Genomic DNA, 18,942 nt, shown 5'->3' on the forward strand with positions numbered 1-18,942 from the left:
ACAACCTTAAATCCGATAGGTATTATAGTAAATGCAGCGGTATTTGCTTGTTTTTCATTGGACTAAAGGCAATAAATTTTAAGGCTGCATATAATCAAACTTGATAATAAAATTCATTATGAGACTACTTTTTTCATCATGTGTTAGGATTTGTGAAAGAATTTATGATATCTGTTTGGGTAGTACGAGCTTCTGAATAATCTTAGACATCAGAGTGAAAATTTACTAAAATTTCATTTTACATAATTGCGCCGCGAAACAAAAAACAACAGCTTATGTATATATGGGTGAAACCCAAGAGGATCTAAAACTCGATAAATGTGTATAATTGTTGTTAATCGAGTTTTGAATGCACGCGATTTTTCTACATATTTTTTTTGTTAGTATTTTGTTCCAAATTTATTAGTGAATAGGTAGAGTTATATTTATGATAGAGTTTATATTACTGTAGTTGATTAGTATATTTTAACTGGTATTGCTATACTTAGTAATTTGAATTTAACTATTTTTCTTGTTGAAATTGCACCCATGAATTGTAGAATGCTGAGAAATATCATATGACAGAAATAGTAAGATATTAACCAGAAGTATGTAAATATCCACCTAGAATTCAATATCTGAGATTAATTGTTCGTCATATATTTTCCTTATCAATGAAAAAAAATTTTATTATGTCTATGAGTTTTTTCTTAATGTGTTTTACTTTACACCTATGACTTGGAGACAAAATAAGGGGTTGCCAAGTTTTCTATTTTTATTTTTTCTTCTTTGATCTGAAATTTACCTACACACAGAAAAAGCGATAAAGCTAAAAAAAAAAAAATACAGCATCCAAAACGATGAGATACTGTACAGCTTGAATATACAGGTATGTACAGTACTATCAAAAAAATTTACCTAACTAATAAATGAGAAGAACATTCATTCTTATAGCTCTTCTAAGTTTATTAAGTTCTGACTCTTTTTGTATCATTATTTATTCATTGCTTTAATTATCATATTATGTATTATATCGCATTCATGATAACGTGAATTCTTACATAATGGTAAGAAAAACCAGCTAGTGGTAGATATTCACTAGCAGTATGAGAATCGTCAAAGAAAACATCGCTGCTAACTGTTTCCCATGCCCTTTCATCAGTGCGCAATAAAAAGACTTCACTTTCGAAAAGGTAATTGAACACTAATGCATAGAACTAATTTCCATTTTGAAGATGAGAACTTGGTAATTCAAATTAAATATGTGTATATGTAAAAAGTAACTAATAGTGAATATGAAGAATATATTTTAATATTTATATATGTTGTAGGGCTTGTTTGTGAAAAGGGAGGGAATCTTTTAAGAAAAAAAATTAAAAAACAAATCGTAAAAAGTACGCCTAAATATTTATATGTTGATGTAGAGATAAAGAGAATACATTCTTATTAACTTTTACAGGTAAGGGCTGGTGTACTAATTGATAAAATCAAGGGGAGTAATTTCAACGAAGTAATATCAGCATTAATTAGTATCAATATATATATATTTATATTTATAAGACCTACTTCTCTTTTACCAGCCCATACAATGAAGACCCATCAAATTAATCCAAACATTAACCTAGAGAAAGGGCATTGAAAGAAAAAACATATTATCGTTAAAGATCGTACTTCCTTGAGGGCAATGTATTCTTATTTACATAAACAAAAATTATGTGCAAATTGTATATAGAGAGGTTAAGGAACCTGAGAAAAAAGTTTGAGACTAAAAAATAACTAACTTTTAGTAAAAAAAACATTTACTATATATGAGTTTGATTCGGCAGTAGATTTTCTTTCGGTTCAGTTACTTTGTATGTGCCATGTGCAAGTCTTGGTTTATGAGTTGTTCTAAACTTTTTTTCACCTACTAAATATATATATTAAGTATGTATAAACCTGAAATATGACACTATTATAATCAAGAAACCTTTATTTGTAGTTTCTAAGCCCTCTTCATTTGTTTTTAAAACTATTAATGTTAACTAACTTATATGACTAATTGTTATCATTAAGTCGGTAGGTCAGCACTCAGAAACATTGAAGAAACATTGTAATGTGTTAATAAGAAAAAAATTCCTAGTGTTAATTCATTGTCGTGCGTATTTGAAGTTAAAGCATCCAAACCAAAGAAAATTCGGAAATATAACGATTATTACCTAAGGTTCACAAATTGAGGTATAAATAGTCGGTGGAAAAGATAGAACAAGATATTCAGGAGTCATTCGAGTTTCTTTGTTCAGAACCTCTTGCAAGCGATAGAAATCCACTGTTTGAGTTTTGACTCCTATATGTTTCTCTTCCTCCAAAGAATTTACTATTTAATTTTTACTGACTTGAACTGTAGTATAAATTCTAACCACTATAGCCCAGTTGAGATCTGTTTGAAGAAATTAGTATTCATTTATCAAAATAGATCATATTGTACTAAGTTGAGGAGTATAAAACTACTTGTTCTAGGCGATGTAGGTATTCCGCATATATTTCTGAAAGAAGTGACTAGATTGAAATTATACAGAAATATCATTGTTGATGTGGCCTATAAAGCCTTTTTTTGATGGAGGAGAACTTTGTATTTAAGTTTTCTGTCACTTGATTCTTGAGCTAGTTTTCTGTCACTTGATTCTTGAGCTAGTTTTCTGTTTCTCAAAACACTTTCGGTTCTTTGATATCCGTCTTATCATTACCCTTTTTTTTCGCATCAAAATGGAAGTGATCAATATTCCACGAGGCTTGATTTGTTTTTGACAGGTATGGTTTTGTGTTCATATCACGCATGTAATATAATCAAATATTAAAAGGTAATTCAGTAGATCAAATTTCTTTGTTAAAATGAAAACAAGAAAAGAAATGAAAATTTTATCTTCAGTACTAGAAAATAGAATGGCAGCATTAACTTGAAAAATAACTTCTGTGATACGGTAGATTAAATATACCTACTCCAGTAAAAGCTCTTTGAGAAAATTTTATGTTCCATCCTACATTTATGTATAACTATGAAAGGTAATAACTAGATAATAGCTGGAACAAAAACCGAATTTGACCTAAGCAAAAGGGGTTTTGTTATCAATAAAACGCAGAAAATCAGTTTATCAATTTGGTAGTATGAAAATGTAATTGTTGTCCCAACAGAACAGATAAGCACAACACATTAAAAAATAGGGAATGGATGTTCATTACTTCGATTTATATTTTGATTTGGATAAAATGGAAATAAGAAAAATAAGGCACAAAAGGCAGATGATGCTTTTTTCAGATATACGAACTTGTGATAGGAATCATGTCTCTTTTTAGATTTATAAATGTTATTTGTTTATTTTCGTTCGTTTAAATGATACTGTATAACTACTTGTGGTACATTAGTTTCCAATGGATAACAACTGTTGAATTCAAGCACAAGGAAAAGTTTACTACTTGTGAATGTCCTGTGTTATTCCCTCATACAATCGAGATAGAAAAAATAAGACTTCAGAGCAAAAATGCATCATATCTGACACCTTATTACTAAAAATATACAATAGAGATATCATCAAACTATATGCTAATAGAAATTTGCAGAACACACTGAGATGTGTGACACATTTTATATCTCTTGATTTTATTAATGGTATTTTAATGAAGAATAAGTAGGCAACGAGCTATTTTATAATGGTCAGGATGACGTCATGATTCAATGTTCTGATTATCGTTTTCTGCGCGTCTATAGAGAGTCATATCAGAAAAAGGATGTATTGGTATTATGAATAGTTTCGTAGGGTGAAAGTTAGAAAAACAGATGAAAAGTAATGAAAAGTACGACAATGATTCTATGCACTTTATTAAAGCGGCATCGCTGTGGTTGCCGAGTTGGTCCCATTCTATGATGGAGACAATTATTGGTCTGGAAATCAGAATGAAGTCTCTAGCTTTCCTCATTTCTTTTTGATATCCTTTTTATTCCAAACTTTTATGATGTACCCCTTTATATTCTCAATTTGTTCTGCGGTGCAATTAAAGAGGTTATTAAGTCGTTTTCAGATGGAAAATGACTCTTGGATATTTTACAGGTCAATATTTTCTTGACATCAAAATGATAAGCAAATTTTATTTTAGGATAACGAAAAAAATTATGAAATTATTATCAATATTGTTGAAGCCGCCGTATTTTTTTACGGTAAGTCAGGGTAACAACAACAAAATTTACCGAAGAAAACAACCCATAAGCCTTTCCGTAAGTGATGTCAATATCACGACCTGACTTTCGTGAAAAGAAATACATACAGTAGTTAATCAACTAATTACCCTATATTTCAGCAAATATTGAGACTACACAATTCATTATATTCACAATATATTACAATACAAAAAGTATTAATGAGGTAACTATTTCCATGGCTACTTTAATTAGCTTTGAAGCATCTTTTGACCCCCCCGTCGTCAACGCCACTATAAAAGATCTGCTATTTACAAAATATATCCTCTGCACCCTGTGTCGGAGCAAAACAAACACCACCACCATATTTCCACACTACTAATTCACAATTACCACTCTTTTCCGGCCTGCTCCGGGCATCTCCGAGTTTTCGTATTTTTTTTATATCTTAATTTAATGTTTTCGACATAACTTTAGCACTTGGCTGAATAGATCATACTCCACCTTTCCTAATCAACAAACCAAAGTCTGTGTTACAGGAGGATATCTTAGACGGATATACCCGGATATTATCAAGTTAGAATAAGGAAGTACAGAGGTATTGTTGGAAGTTGGGATTGGGGGTATGTTGGGTAATAAAATAAGATATGAAGAGAAGTGGTCGGTGACAGCGGCACCGTATTTGGATGGAAATGACAGTAGGGGTAGTAAAGTGGGTTGTATTTACCCCTTGGAGGTATTATTGGGCCGGCCGCGGTGCTGGAACCCACCCAAACCACCGGTCGCAACTACATATCCGCCCATACGACCCCTCTACAGCCCCTCCACTACTCCAAAAACATCACCATTAAATTCTTCGATATTTGTTGCCCCAGTACAGTATCTAACATCCACACTCTGTCATAAAAACATCCCCTCCAATCTGACCTCAAACCCCCCACCCCCACTCGTTAAGGTAGATATATTATTTGGATTTTCACACACTTTCGGTAGCGGTCATATTTACAAAAAAGCACCGTTTCACGTCCGATCAGCTGTAGTTAAGCTTGTGAGAGTCTGACCGAGTAGTGTAGTGGGTAACAATACGCGAAACTCAGGTGCTGCAATCTCTTTTTTTAAAAAAAATAAAAAAAAAAATAAAAAAGTACTGTAAGGGTTACGAAAAACTCGAGATATAGCTGTGGACGGGAGTGGTGTGATTTGGTACGTTTGATAATGAAACTGGCCTCTAAGGAATTATGTGGTACACGAATTTATCTTCAATAACTATTTCCGTGAATAATTTTATGTAGAAGTTATGGACGCATAGAAAAGAAGAAAATGAAGAAAAGGCGAATGTAGAAAAATCAAAAAAATGACATTGGAAATTGTTGAGTATAGGTTAACAACCATAACTCAAATATAATCCAATTATAAGTTCAAGCTGGAATATCGTTTCTCAAAAATAGTTATTTATATTAAGATATTTAAAATAATAAGATAAACTTGTTGAGTCAAGTACTTAGTCAATGTCTGTTATTACTGCTAGGTCTAACCATCTATATATTTATATATATCCTTTTCACATCTTATAAATTTCCTTCTAAATCATGAGTATCATCATCAAGAATTTATTTCAGTTATGTAAAAAACTAAATATAAATCTCTTATTCTTGCAAATATAAACTATTTATTGCAAATTAATATATTAAATACAATTTAATACGTGTCTGTGTTATTGTAAAACCCAAAACTACAGATATAAACGAGCTAAATATTTAGCAAATAGCGTCTGTAGTATTTTATTCACTTCCTATAAAAGAGATTTCAAATAATTAATGAGTAAGACCATGAGCTTTGATACATAAAGAACAACTATGCCAGCGAAATGATAAAAATAGCAAGCATAAAAAAGATATTATTCAGTAATCTAGATCCATTGGCCTGGTATTGGGTACTACCCACAGATTGTCGATGGCTCTGAGTGAGTATTGGGTTCACAGAAGCAGTATTTGAATTTACACCATAGTTCTTATCATCATTCTTGGTGTCAGACCAAGGGTAAGTATTTGTGGCGGTGTGGGTCTTGTTGTCGCTGCCCACTGTTGGGGAGAACGACACGACGTCTGTCTCTGCGCTGCCAGCTGCATCTGTGATGACCGTGGTGAAAGCAGAAGGCTCTGAGTATGCATCTGTGTCAGACCAAGGGTAAGTATTTGTGGCGGTGTGGGTCTTGTTGTCGCTGCCCACTGTTGGGGAGAACGACACGACGTCTGTCTCTGCGCTGCCAGCTGCATCTGTGATGACCGTGGTGAAAGCAGAAGGCTCTGAGTATGCATCTGTGTCAGACCAAGGGTAAGTATTTGTGGCGGTGTGGGTCTTGTTGTCGCTGCCCACTGTTGGGGAGAACGACACGACGTCTGTCTCTGCGCTGCCAGCTGCATCTGTGATGACCGTGGTGAAAGCAGAAGGCTCTGAGTATGCATCTGTGTCAGACCAAGGGTAAGTATTTGTGGCGGTGTGGGTCTTGTTGTCGCTGCCCACTGTTGGGGAGAACGACACGACGTCTGTCTCTGCGCTGCCAGCTGCATCTGTGATGACCGTGGTGAAAGCAGAAGGCTCTGAGTATGCATCTGTGTCAGACCAAGGGTAAGTATTTGTGGCGGTGTGGGTCTTGTTGTCGCTGCCCACTGTTGGGGAGAACGACACGACGTCTGTCTCTGCGCTGCCAGCTGCATCTGTGATGACCGTGGTGAAAGCAGAAGGCTCTGAGTATGCATCTGTGTCAGACCAAGGGTAAGTATTTGTGGCGGTGTGGGTCTTGTTGTCGCTGCCCACTGTTGGGGAGAACGACACGACGTCTGTCTCTGCGCTGCCAGCTGCATCTGTGATGACCGTGGTGAAAGCAGAAGGCTCTGAGTATGCATCTGTGTCAGACCAAGGGTAAGTATTTGTGGCGGTGTGGGTCTTGTTGTCGCTGCCCACTGTTGGGGAGAACGACACGACGTCTGTCTCTGCGCTGCCAGCTGCATCTGTGATGACCGTGGTGAAAGCAGAAGGCTCTGAGTATGCATCTGTGTCAGACCAAGGGTAAGTATTTGTGGCGGTGTGGGTCTTGTTGTCGCTGCCCACTGTTGGGGAGAACGACACGACGTCTGTCTCTGCGCTGCCAGCTGCATCTGTGATGACCGTGGTGAAAGCAGAAGGCTCTGAGTATGCATCTGTGTCAGACCAAGGGTAAGTATTTGTGGCGGTGTGGGTCTTGTTGTCGCTGCCCACTGTTGGGGAGAACGACACGACGTCTGTCTCTGCGCTGCCAGCTGCATCTGTGATGACCGTGGTGAAAGCAGAAGGCTCTGAGTATGCATCTGTGTCAGACCAAGGGTAAGTATTTGTGGCGGTGTGGGTCTTGTTGTCGCTGCCCACTGTTGGGGAGAACGACACGACGTCTGTCTCTGCGCTGCCAGCTGCATCTGTGATGACCGTGGTGAAAGCAGAAGGCTCTGAGTATGCATCTGTGTCAGACCAAGGGTAAGTATTTGTGGCGGTGTGGGTCTTGTTGTCGCTGCCCACTGTTGGGGAGAACGACACGACGTCTGTCTCTGCGCTGCCAGCTGCATCTGTGATGACCGTGGTGAAAGCAGAAGGCTCTGAGTATGCATCTGTGTCAGACCAAGGGTAAGTATTTGTGGCGGTGTGGGTCTTGTTGTCGCTGCCCACTGTTGGGGAGAACGACACGACGTCTGTCTCTGCGCTGCCAGCTGCATCTGTGATGACCGTGGTGAAAGCAGAAGGCTCTGAGTATGCATCTGTGTCAGACCAAGGGTAAGTATTTGTGGCGGTGTGGGTCTTGTTGTCGCTGCCCACTGTTGGGGAGAACGACACGACGTCTGTCTCTGCGCTGCCAGCTGCATCTGTGATGACCGTGGTGAAAGCAGAAGGCTCTGAGTATGCATCTGTGTCAGACCAAGGGTAAGTATTTGTGGCGGTGTGGGTCTTGTTGTCGCTGCCCACTGTTGGGGAGAACGACACGACGTCTGTCTCTGCGCTGCCAGCTGCATCTGTGATGACCGTGGTGAAAGCAGAAGGCTCTGAGTATGCATCTGTGTCAGACCAAGGGTAAGTATTTGTGGCGGTGTGGGTCTTGTTGTCGCTGCCCACTGTTGGGGAGAACGACACGACGTCTGTCTCTGCGCTGCCAGCTGCATCTGTGATGACCGTGGTGAAAGCAGAAGGCTCTGAGTATGCATCTGTGTCAGACCAAGGGTAAGTATTTGTGGCGGTGTGGGTCTTGTTGTCGCTGCCCACTGTTGGGGAGAACGACACGACGTCTGTCTCTGCGCTGCCAGCTGCATCTGTGATGACCGTGGTGAAAGCAGAAGGCTCTGAGTATGCATCTGTGTCAGACCAAGGGTAAGTATTTGTGGCGGTGTGGGTCTTGTTGTCGCTGCCCACTGTTGGGGAGAACGACACGACGTCTGTCTCTGCGCTGCCAGCTGCATCTGTGATGACCGTGGTGAAAGCAGAAGGCTCTGAGTATGCATCTGTGTCAGACCAAGGGTAAGTATTTGTGGCGGTGTGGGTCTTGTTGTCGCTGCCCACTGTTGGGGAGAACGACACGACGTCTGTCTCTGCGCTGCCAGCTGCATCTGTGATGACCGTGGTGAAAGCAGAAGGCTCTGAGTATGCATCTGTGTCAGACCAAGGGTAAGTATTTGTGGCGGTGTGGGTCTTGTTGTCGCTGCCCACTGTTGGGGAGAACGACACGACGTCTGTCTCTGCGCTGCCAGCTGCATCTGTGATGACCGTGGTGAAAGCAGAAGGCTCTGAGTATGCATCTGTGTCAGACCAAGGGTAAGTATTTGTGGCGGTGTGGGTCTTGTTGTCGCTGCCCACTGTTGGGGAGAACGACACGACGTCTGTCTCTGCGCTGCCAGCTGCATCTGTGATGACCGTGGTGAAAGCAGAAGGCTCTGAGTATGCATCTGTGTCAGACCAAGGGTAAGTATTTGTGGCGGTGTGGGTCTTGTTGTCGCTGCCCACTGTTGGGGAGAACGACACGACGTCTGTCTCTGCGCTGCCAGCTGCATCTGTGATGACCGTGGTGAAAGCAGAAGGCTCTGAGTATGCATCTGTGTCAGACCAAGGGTAAGTATTTGTGGCGGTGTGGGTCTTGTTGTCGCTGCCCACTGTTGGGGAGAACGACACGACGTCTGTCTCTGCGCTGCCAGCTGCATCTGTGATGACCGTGGTGAAAGCAGAAGGCTCTGAGTATGCATCTGTGTCAGACCAAGGGTAAGTATTTGTGGCGGTGTGGGTCTTGTTGTCGCTGCCCACTGTTGGGGAGAACGACACGACGTCTGTCTCTGCGCTGCCAGCTGCATCTGTGATGACCGTGGTGAAAGCAGAAGGCTCTGAGTATGCATCTGTGTCAGACCAAGGGTAAGTATTTGTGGCGGTGTGGGTCTTGTTGTCGCTGCCCACTGTTGGGGAGAACGACACGACGTCTGTCTCTGCGCTGCCAGCTGCATCTGTGATGACCGTGGTGAAAGCAGAAGGCTCTGAGTATGCATCTGTGTCAGACCAAGGGTAAGTATTTGTGGCGGTGTGGGTCTTGTTGTCGCTGCCCACTGTTGGGGAGAACGACACGACGTCTGTCTCTGCGCTGCCAGCTGCATCTGTGATGACCGTGGTGAAAGCAGAAGGCTCTGAGTATGCATCTGTGTCAGACCAAGGGTAAGTATTTGTGGCGGTGTGGGTCTTGTTGTCGCTGCCCACTGTTGGGGAGAACGACACGACGTCTGTCTCTGCGCTGCCAGCTGCATCTGTGATGACCGTGGTGAAAGCAGAAGGCTCTGAGTATGCATCTGTGTCAGACCAAGGGTAAGTATTTGTGGCGGTGTGGGTCTTGTTGTCGCTGCCCACTGTTGGGGAGAACGACACGACGTCTGTCTCTGCGCTGCCAGCTGCATCTGTGATGACCGTGGTGAAAGCAGAAGGCTCTGAGTATGCATCTGTGTCAGACCAAGGGTAAGTATTTGTGGCGGTGTGGGTCTTGTTGTCGCTGCCCACTGTTGGGGAGAACGACACGACGTCTGTCTCTGCGCTGCCAGCTGCATCTGTGATGACCGTGGTGAAAGCAGAAGGCTCTGAGTATGCATCTGTGTCAGACCAAGGGTAAGTATTTGTGGCGGTGTGGGTCTTGTTGTCGCTGCCCACTGTTGGGGAGAACGACACGACGTCTGTCTCTGCGCTGCCAGCTGCATCTGTGATGACCGTGGTGAAAGCAGAAGGCTCTGAGTATTTTGGAGTATATGTTGGTGTTACAATAATAATTATATCCACCGGTGTTGTTTTACTATCTGTACCTTTACTATATGTTGTGAATGTCGTTACTGTTGTTTCGATAGTATCGGTGCCTGTAATAAACGATGTTTTTGTTATTGGAGTAGGAGTAGGAGTTTCGACAATTATTATTGTTTCTGGTATTGGTAACACACCTGCCTGTTCATATGTTGTGTATGTCTCAGTTGCTAGTGTTTTCACTGTTGTTATACTCCCATTTCCTGGCCTTGTTGTGGTCGTGTAGAACCCCGTTCCTGTAAATATTTGGCTAGTAGGTACACACGATATACCAAAGTATTTTTCTCCCCAAGGATTGTGAAAATTAGGAGCGCAATACTTCAAACTGTTCTTACAGGGATAATTTACCCAGTATTTAGTATATGTTGTTAGGGAATTGACAGAACTATATACTGTCTTATAAGTGCTTGTGGTGCTCAGTCCACAAAGCCCCCCCGCAAACCCTATAGTATTTTTACATCCCTCTTCCGTATCATCCAAAGAAAAGAAATAAGGAGATAAGTCTTTTATTTCAGTATTTTTTCCGGTACTAACTGATAATTTAAATAGCGCTCGTGAATTAGCATTCAAATAAAACAACCTTATTGGGTAATATACATCCTTTTGGAGATAGGCTGCATATGTTCTGCTATTACCGTCAATAGAATATACCTCATAATCAGAGAAATCATTTGCCGTTTTGTTGTACATACAACAGTCAAATGTGTACTCACTTCCAATATTAAACAACAATTCTGTATCACCAACCACGGTGAAGTTAAAATCTCCTGTTTCTTGAGGTTTGAAGTAACCATATAGGAGCATTGAAAAATTGGTTGTGTGAATTTCCGGTTTGTAGTTGTAAGCAACAGGCAAAGTATTAAGCTGCGGAACGCAGCTTGTCTTGGCATTTATGTCAAAATCAAGCGTTCCGCCTTTTCCTGGTTCACTGGCGACACCATCAACTCTTGCGATAAGTTTTTGTTCTTTGAAACCATAGCGGGGGTAATTTGCAAATTTAAAGTTTTCATTTACACACGATTCAGTTCCAACTGCATCTGTGTCGTAGTCTCGGCAGTTTAAAGTACCATCAGAGCATTCAACTATTGGGTTTAGGTAGCGGTACTCATAAAGCTCCATAGTCAACCCTTTCGACTTTGGTTTGGTTGTACCAAGACACCCATCCAGAAAGACGCGTGGATAAACAACTCCGGATACTAATCCTATTTTCAAAACAAGTATAGAAATTGAAAGATACATACAATGTAACAACATGATCGATTCTTCTTTTTCTTTTATATTGGCTATTAAATCTCAAAAATAATAATTATCGATTACTACATATTCAACAATCATAATCTATCTTAATATAAATCACTTTTCTTTATATATATTCCTTCAAATGAATAATTTACCACTTTAAAGTATGTAAGATATTTGATTTATGTTTGAATCTAGAACTTTGAATTCCGTAATTTGACTAGCGCGGTTTTACCTTATCGAAGAATCTCTTAAAATAATAATAAAAAAAATAATATCTGTTTTAGTTTACCGACATGACTTGGCATTATAATCACAAGGCAAAAAGCACTATCATGGCACTTTTGAGCTAATAGCCAACCCAGTTCACTTTTGTGTAAATGTAATAATTCAAAGTAATCCATTATTTTATTGTAACTACGAATCCGGTAACCCTTTAAAAAAAAAAAATAAAATTCCTTAATATAGAAAAAAAGAAATAACATTATTAGTACCACGTGAGAGACTGATAACATAGCCTCCATTAATTTCCACAGGATCTAAAAAATAATAACGGATTATTTTCTTTCTTTTTTATTCATGATCAGATAACTGTTCAACCACTTCATTCATGTGCTGTTTCTTTGAATTAAATAGTGAAAGGTATGTACAATGTCATTATGGATAACATCATACCCCACTCATTATACGGTTAAGTCCTAATCCCTATCGATCTGTAGGGGTTTCCTCTCTCTTCTCCTTCCTTATCCATATGTTTTGTCGTTATCAACCAAATACTTACTTAACGTTGTTATGTATCAACTCAGGTGGTGTCTGTGGGAGTACGTTCATTCTAACGTAAATAATGTTCATCTACTATTTGCTTCGTAAAATTATACATAATGAGCAACTTCGTTATCTTGCAACGTTAGTGAATACCGCGCATAAAATAAAAAAACTAGTTTGCTTTTTTATTTTATTTTTGTTTTTGTTTTTCTTTTTTTTTTTTTTATATTTGCCTCTACGTTGTATTTTCCAATTTTTCTCAGCACCCCATGTTATGCTGAGAACAAATAATTTTAACCTTTTGCAATTTTGATTTGAACAGAATATTATAGGGAAAGTGTGTACTTCAGAAAAGATCAACGAGTCATGTATTTATATCAGAAACTACACATGTTAGAAAACAGAAAGAGAAGGATAAAGTTAATAACTGCTAGAATAATTTTGAAAATACCAGTTCTAAACTGCATCAGTAATTGTTAGTGACGTACACACACATCACTCTAAGCCTAGGAAAAGTGCAACAATACTTACTTAGAGCCGTCTTTGTCACATTTTAACTAACCACAGTGTATTATACAAACTCAAACGAAACAAAATTAAAGTATTGCAGTTATTCAGACTCTGTTATCTTTTGCTTTTAAAAATATTGCAACATCTTCGTCACTTCTCAAATACTCCAGAAAATACCAGTTTTATCACATTTTCAAAATACAACATAATTTATATTCTCAGTTGAGATGTGAAATACTCTGAATTACATAAGTATATATATATATTGTTTTTAGCTAATATCAAAAATGTATTTTCTTTTGGTATTTTGTCCTCTTGTGACTACTTACTTTCAAATTCTTTCATTAGCTATATCTATGAGAGCGTTTCAGTTAGTTTTACAGGACTATAACTGTTTTTGTGTTGTTTATATTATTACTATATATTGTGAAATTGCTTTTTAGCCGCTATGAATATACATATATAGCATAGATGAAAACTAGCTAGATTCCATGGAGTAAAGAATTACATTAACCTTCTTCTAACTGGAATACAACAGTTTGACACTAAAATAATCAGTACCACCAATGAATCTCGATACAGCTGGCGAATTATTCAAACATAATATTCTTCGGTAAACAGGGTATATGTAACAACTATAGATAATATACTCTCATTTCAAATTCCAGTAGTGAGATTTTGTTCTAAAAGATATGACAGATTTTCGTAAGTGGTGAAAGTTGTTTTTTGTTGCCTTTACAGACTATTTTTTATTGAAACATTTTCGAGGCAAGGAACACATGTAATACGGGTACAATCGTTAGATTTCGAGATGAAGAATATTCTCTCGCACATTTTATTACAATATTTTTATTCTACTCTTTTTGATTTTTTTGCATTCAAATCAGAAAATGTAGTATATGAAATAAACACCAGGGAAAAAGTCGTGAATAACCTAATTTGTTATCTTTAGAAATACCAACTCAATGCTTCAGTAAACAAAATATAGCTGGGGTTTATGGTGTACAAGAAGAATAACTACATTAGATATTCGTGGGTATTATGCTTGGGTATCAAATAATATTTGTACAGTTGCATACTTTTGAAAAGATTTTTGCCGTACCTAGTCCAAAATATTCTGTCACCAAAATTATAGAAAGAGAAATGACAAATTAAATGTTGGGACAAAGAAAAAAGAATGTGATAAGGAAGAAAAAGAAAAATGGGATAAACTATATGTCTGGTTAAGGAAAAAAGAATGTGATAAGGAAGAAAAAGAAAAAAAAGAAAAAAAAACGAAAATGTTAGGATAAGGAAAAAAGAATGTGATAAGGAAGAAAAAGAAAAATGGGATAAACTATATGTCTGGTTAAGGAGAAAAGAATTTGATAAGGAATAAAAGAAATAAGTAAAAAATAAATGGTTACAATTTAAAAGGCATTGCTTTTTGCTTTGTTGCAGTTAAAACATCCTCCTAGGGTTTAATATATGTGGATACTATTATGATTAAAAGAAAACTCAACTAGAACAGTATCTATCACGATTTACTCTCACAGCAGTGCTGTGCGATTCCTATACAGCTCTAAAACATAACATTTTCTGCAGCTGTGATAAAAAAAATAGTTATTTCTAGCTTTTATTGATGACATGAATGGACAATAAATGAATACTTATCAGCTGTTGGATTAGACCTGACATAATGAATAACAAACAAAATATATAATTATTAGTAATATAATAAAAATAAAAATGCTAAAGGTTTTTGATTCAATCATAAAGCAGGGTAAATAATTAGAAAAAAAAATTAAAACAAAGAGTACGTTGTCTTATACAATCAGAAAATCATATTACCTAATTCCCGGCCTTATTATACAATTAGATTGATGTGAAAGTTTTGCATTTTTTAATGCACAATTGAAATCAAATAGATCCCTTGAAAAAAACAAAAGAAATTGGTAAGACTTTGAAAGTTTTGAACAAGGCTTAACCATGCCTGAATTAGTACTGATAATAGGTTTATATAATATATAAAATTATTTATGGCAATCAGTAAGATTTAACTACTATTGTATGTGATTCGAATATTTTTACTCATTATTGGATCTTTCTAATGTTGAATTTTCCGTACATAACGGTAGTATATCAAGTCACAGAATTGTTGCTTTCAACATATTCATATTCCGAGGAGTCGATTTATGGACAGGTAGATTGGGCAGATAAACGATGGCAAACAACTTAATTGTGATATCACAATTACCAGCGCATATTGGAATACAGTGTTTTATGTATCGGCACCTCCTGCGTCTTATTCCCTCCCAAAGAGTCTTTTAATTATTTTTTATTGTAGTGTCTTAGGGTGTTTTCTTTAGTATGTATAACCCAATCAGCTGCTAATACAGAAGCGGGACAGGGTTTGTTAAAAGGAATTGTATAGAAGGCGGGATGAAGGTGGACAAGACATATTGTAGATCTGGCCGGTACGCATTCCACACATTTAGTTAGAAAGGTAAGAATCTATGATAAATTTGTATTGCATCTCATCAATAACTTGTCTCAAGGCACCTAATTTTATGCACTACAACGTACCTGCTTGTTATGCGCCTAGACAGCAGATTCACTGTTTTTGAGGATCATTTCGGTTCTCTTCATCTCTTTTCATTTTAAGTACTGGCCCTTTCCTCTAGGGTAGCCAAATTTTTGAACTATAATAGTGATGTAAGGAGTAAGCTGCTTTCATATTTTAGCAGTATCTGGACTTGTCTTTATAGCAATTGGAGCACCAACTTTTATACGAACCGATATTGAAATTCAATGCAAAGATTCAACTTGCTGTAATAAACACCTGCCTTGAAAGTTATAACGTCAGGTGGATACACAGTCATATAAGGTATTAGAATCAACCCCTACTCAATCAATATGGTAATTGAAAAATATGAGCGGGTTGATATGCGGCAGAAAGATGATCTGTTTATAATTCTATTTATTCGGATACTATTTTATTTTATTTTGTTGGAAAGTAACAGTTTGTCTAACAAGTTAGATGAAACAAAAGGTTGAGACACTTAAAGCTCAAATCATATAATAATAGATAAATAATAAACTAAAATTATAGTTACCAACCTATTTCCATGCATAGAAAATTAAAATCATCTAACAAGACATCTTTTCACCTACATTTATATAATTTTCTTCTTTATTATTGCTATCTTACCATTCGATCTTCTTTTCATGAACATAACGCTAGCTCCATCTCTAAATTTCTCTTCTAAAACCAAGCAAAAAAAAGCGCTTTGAGGTCAGAATAAATAAGAGTTTACAAAATGACAGTTTACATCTTTAAATTGCTCTTGTTCAAAAAAAACCATAATGGAAATTCCTATTTGTTTTAAAACAGACACGTGAGAGAAATGTCTTGAATTCGGTGAGATAAAATATCTTTTTTCGTGTTTTTATGCCTTTTGTACATGAATAACAACTATAACGCCACACACATATATTTCCGGGGAATCAAAAATGTATTTAAGAAGTATACTAAAAACACTTTGAAGATACAATATTATTTACTATGTCTCTGAATGTAAATGGACAACTTGAAGTAAAAAGTCATCATTTAAGATCTAGTATAAGCTATACCAACTTAATAACATATAACTCCTTTCGTAGATACTACATTACAGTTTTTAAAAGAAATTTGAAGAATTTCTGTTGAGGTGCGTTATGGTTTGTATTTGATGTTATCGAGACAATTAAACGGGGTTGAAAAGGTTGCGAGTTAACTGCCCATAAATATTATTGAGTATTACTTTTTCTTCCTCTTAGAAATAACCAGTGCATTAATATTTAATTTTTCCCACATACATTTCCCAGCGAATTCTATATGGGCAGTGCTAACAATATGATATAAGAAAGAAAGTCATTATCGCTTAAGATTGAACATTAATACAGACAAAATGGGATTTATTCTGCAAACTATTTAGATGAGCTCCAGGAAAAGACCATAACAACTCAAAAAAAGTTCCAAAACGTAAATTTTCTTTAATTACGTGATTTTTAAAAAATTTACCGAAAAGATTTTTCCGTATGGCGTTATATTTTGTACAATATATAGGGTGCATATGTAATGCTACAGTTATGAACACTTTTGATAAGTTGTGCAAATAGTCATTGAATATTTAGGGAAATCATCAAATCACGGGAGAAAATTTAATGCTCTAATTATAAAACGTATTATACAAAAAAATCTTTATAAAAAATTACCTCAAAGTAAAGTACCAGAACATTAGTATTACTGGAATAATTTTAATGTAAACTATATAAGAAGTAAGTTTAGAATCGTTAGATATTATTTATGAAGCTTATGATAAACTTCTAAAATTGAAGTAAACACTTAAATTCAATGGAAGTTATTAAAACATGATAAAATATGAATAAAAAATATGGGAATCTAAATAAAGGGTTCTAAATAAGGGAGAGAAACAGGTAGGGCAAAGAAGATGGAATGAAGGTAAAAAAAAATTAAGGATAGCAAATAGTATCTTACATGCGGTTTAGTTTGTGACTAGTCGATGACTAGTTCATGAGGCTGCTCCAGTTCTGGTTCCCGTTCTGACTAACACTCGACTTCTCAAACTATTGTGTGCCGATCAGTTAGTAATCAGCGACTAGATATTACAGCAAACAAACTAGCCCCAATAGCATTTCCTATTGCATTCTGCATTTATCTGTTATGAAAAAGTTTAGTGAATTTCTGCGGCTGAGTATATTTATTTTTTAGGAATGATGGCACCGAAATGTTAAATCGAAAATTATAATTAATATAACATCTCTAGTATTAATTGATAAATAAATATCCTTCTTGAAAAGTCTTTAGACTAGATTCTACAATCTACAAGGCAGGAATTATCTTTCTATTAACTAGGGGTTTGAACCCACAAAATCAATCGTTGGGGATGAAAAAGATAGGTTAACTATTCAAAATTTGGCAGAGAACAATAAATATTTAAATATCACTTATTATTGACAAAATATTCATTAGTGAAAAAAAAATATTAAACTTCAGTTTAATAAAATTAATATATATACACAATAATTTCAGTTATTTCTAATTAACATTCAGGGTAATAACAAAAACTTTTCAAAGAGCACAAAAAATAAGTACAGATATCTCTAATAAAATAAAATAACAAATCATTAAATATTAAAATTATTACTTTGAGATCATGGTTTTACCAATAAAAAAATAAAGAAATCGTGATTTTTTTTTTTCGAAATCAATCATTATGAAAATATAAAACTAATTATTTCTCATAACCCCAGTAACATGAGACAAAATTATCGGAAATTTTGAACTTAACATTCTGTTATAAAAAAATGTATAGTGTAAATATTATGAAGCATAATATATGAAGAATAACTATTAATAATAGTTTGGAAACTGGGTAGTGAATAGTTTGGAAACTGGGTAGTGAATAGTCTGGGTGCTGTGGGGTCTGGGTGCTGTGGGGTCTGGGTGCTGTGGGGTCTGGGTGCTGTGGGGTCTGGGTGCTGTGGGGTCTGGGTGCTGTGGGGTCTGGGTGCTGTGGGGTCTGGGTGCTGTGGGGTCTGGGTGCTGTGGGGTCTGGGTGCTGTGGGGTCTGGGTGCTGTGGGGTCTGGGTGCTGTGGGGTCTGGGTGCTGTGGGGTCTGGGTGCTGTGGGGTCTGGGTGCTGTGGGGTCTGGGTGCTGTGGGGTCTGGGTGCTGTGGGGTCTGGGTGCTGTGGGGTCTGGGTGCTGTGGGGTCTGGGTGCTGTGGGGTCTGGGTGCTGTGGGGTCTGGGTGCTGTGGGGTCTGGGTGCTGTGGGGTCTGGGTGCTGTGGGGTCTGGGTGCTGTGGGGTCTGGGTGCTGTGGGGTCTGGGTGCTGTGGGGTCTGGGTGCTGTGGGGTCTGGGTGCTGTGGGGTCTGGGTGCTGTGGGGTCTGT

General features: G+C 37.3%; 3 protein-coding genes across 3 annotated transcripts; 2 read left to right on the forward strand and 1 right to left on the reverse strand.

Annotated features, from left to right (window-relative positions):
- Positions 1-2,309: 2,309 nt before the first annotated feature.
- Positions 2,310-2,576, forward strand: RNJ42_03464 (uncharacterized protein; the record flags this gene model as incomplete). Its single annotated transcript, XM_071053628.1, has 1 exon — positions 2,310-2,576. The coding sequence occupies one exon, from the start codon at positions 2,310-2,312 to the stop codon at positions 2,574-2,576; it is 267 nt and encodes an 88-aa protein (XP_070911036.1).
- A 3,428-nt stretch (positions 2,577-6,004) lies between these two features.
- RNJ42_03465 (uncharacterized protein) lies at positions 6,005-11,746 on the reverse strand (the record flags this gene model as incomplete). The annotated part of the gene is made up of 1 exon (XM_071053629.1): positions 6,005-11,746. The coding sequence occupies one exon, from the start codon at positions 11,744-11,746 to the stop codon at positions 6,005-6,007; it is 5,742 nt and encodes a 1,913-aa protein (XP_070911037.1).
- Positions 11,747-12,575: 829 nt separating this feature from the next.
- RNJ42_03466 (uncharacterized protein) lies at positions 12,576-12,809 on the forward strand (the record flags this gene model as incomplete). The annotated part of the gene is made up of 1 exon (XM_071053630.1): positions 12,576-12,809. One exon carries the CDS (start codon positions 12,576-12,578, stop codon positions 12,807-12,809), a length of 234 nt encoding a protein of 77 aa, XP_070911038.1.
- Between the last annotated feature and the right edge of the window lie 6,133 nt (positions 12,810-18,942).

The sequence above is a fragment of the Nakaseomyces bracarensis genome (assembly GCF_045282275.1).
Source record: "Nakaseomyces bracarensis strain CBM3 chromosome Unknown Scaff11_0, whole genome shotgun sequence".
Taxonomy (NCBI): Eukaryota; Fungi; Ascomycota; class Saccharomycetes; order Saccharomycetales; family Saccharomycetaceae; genus Nakaseomyces; species Nakaseomyces bracarensis.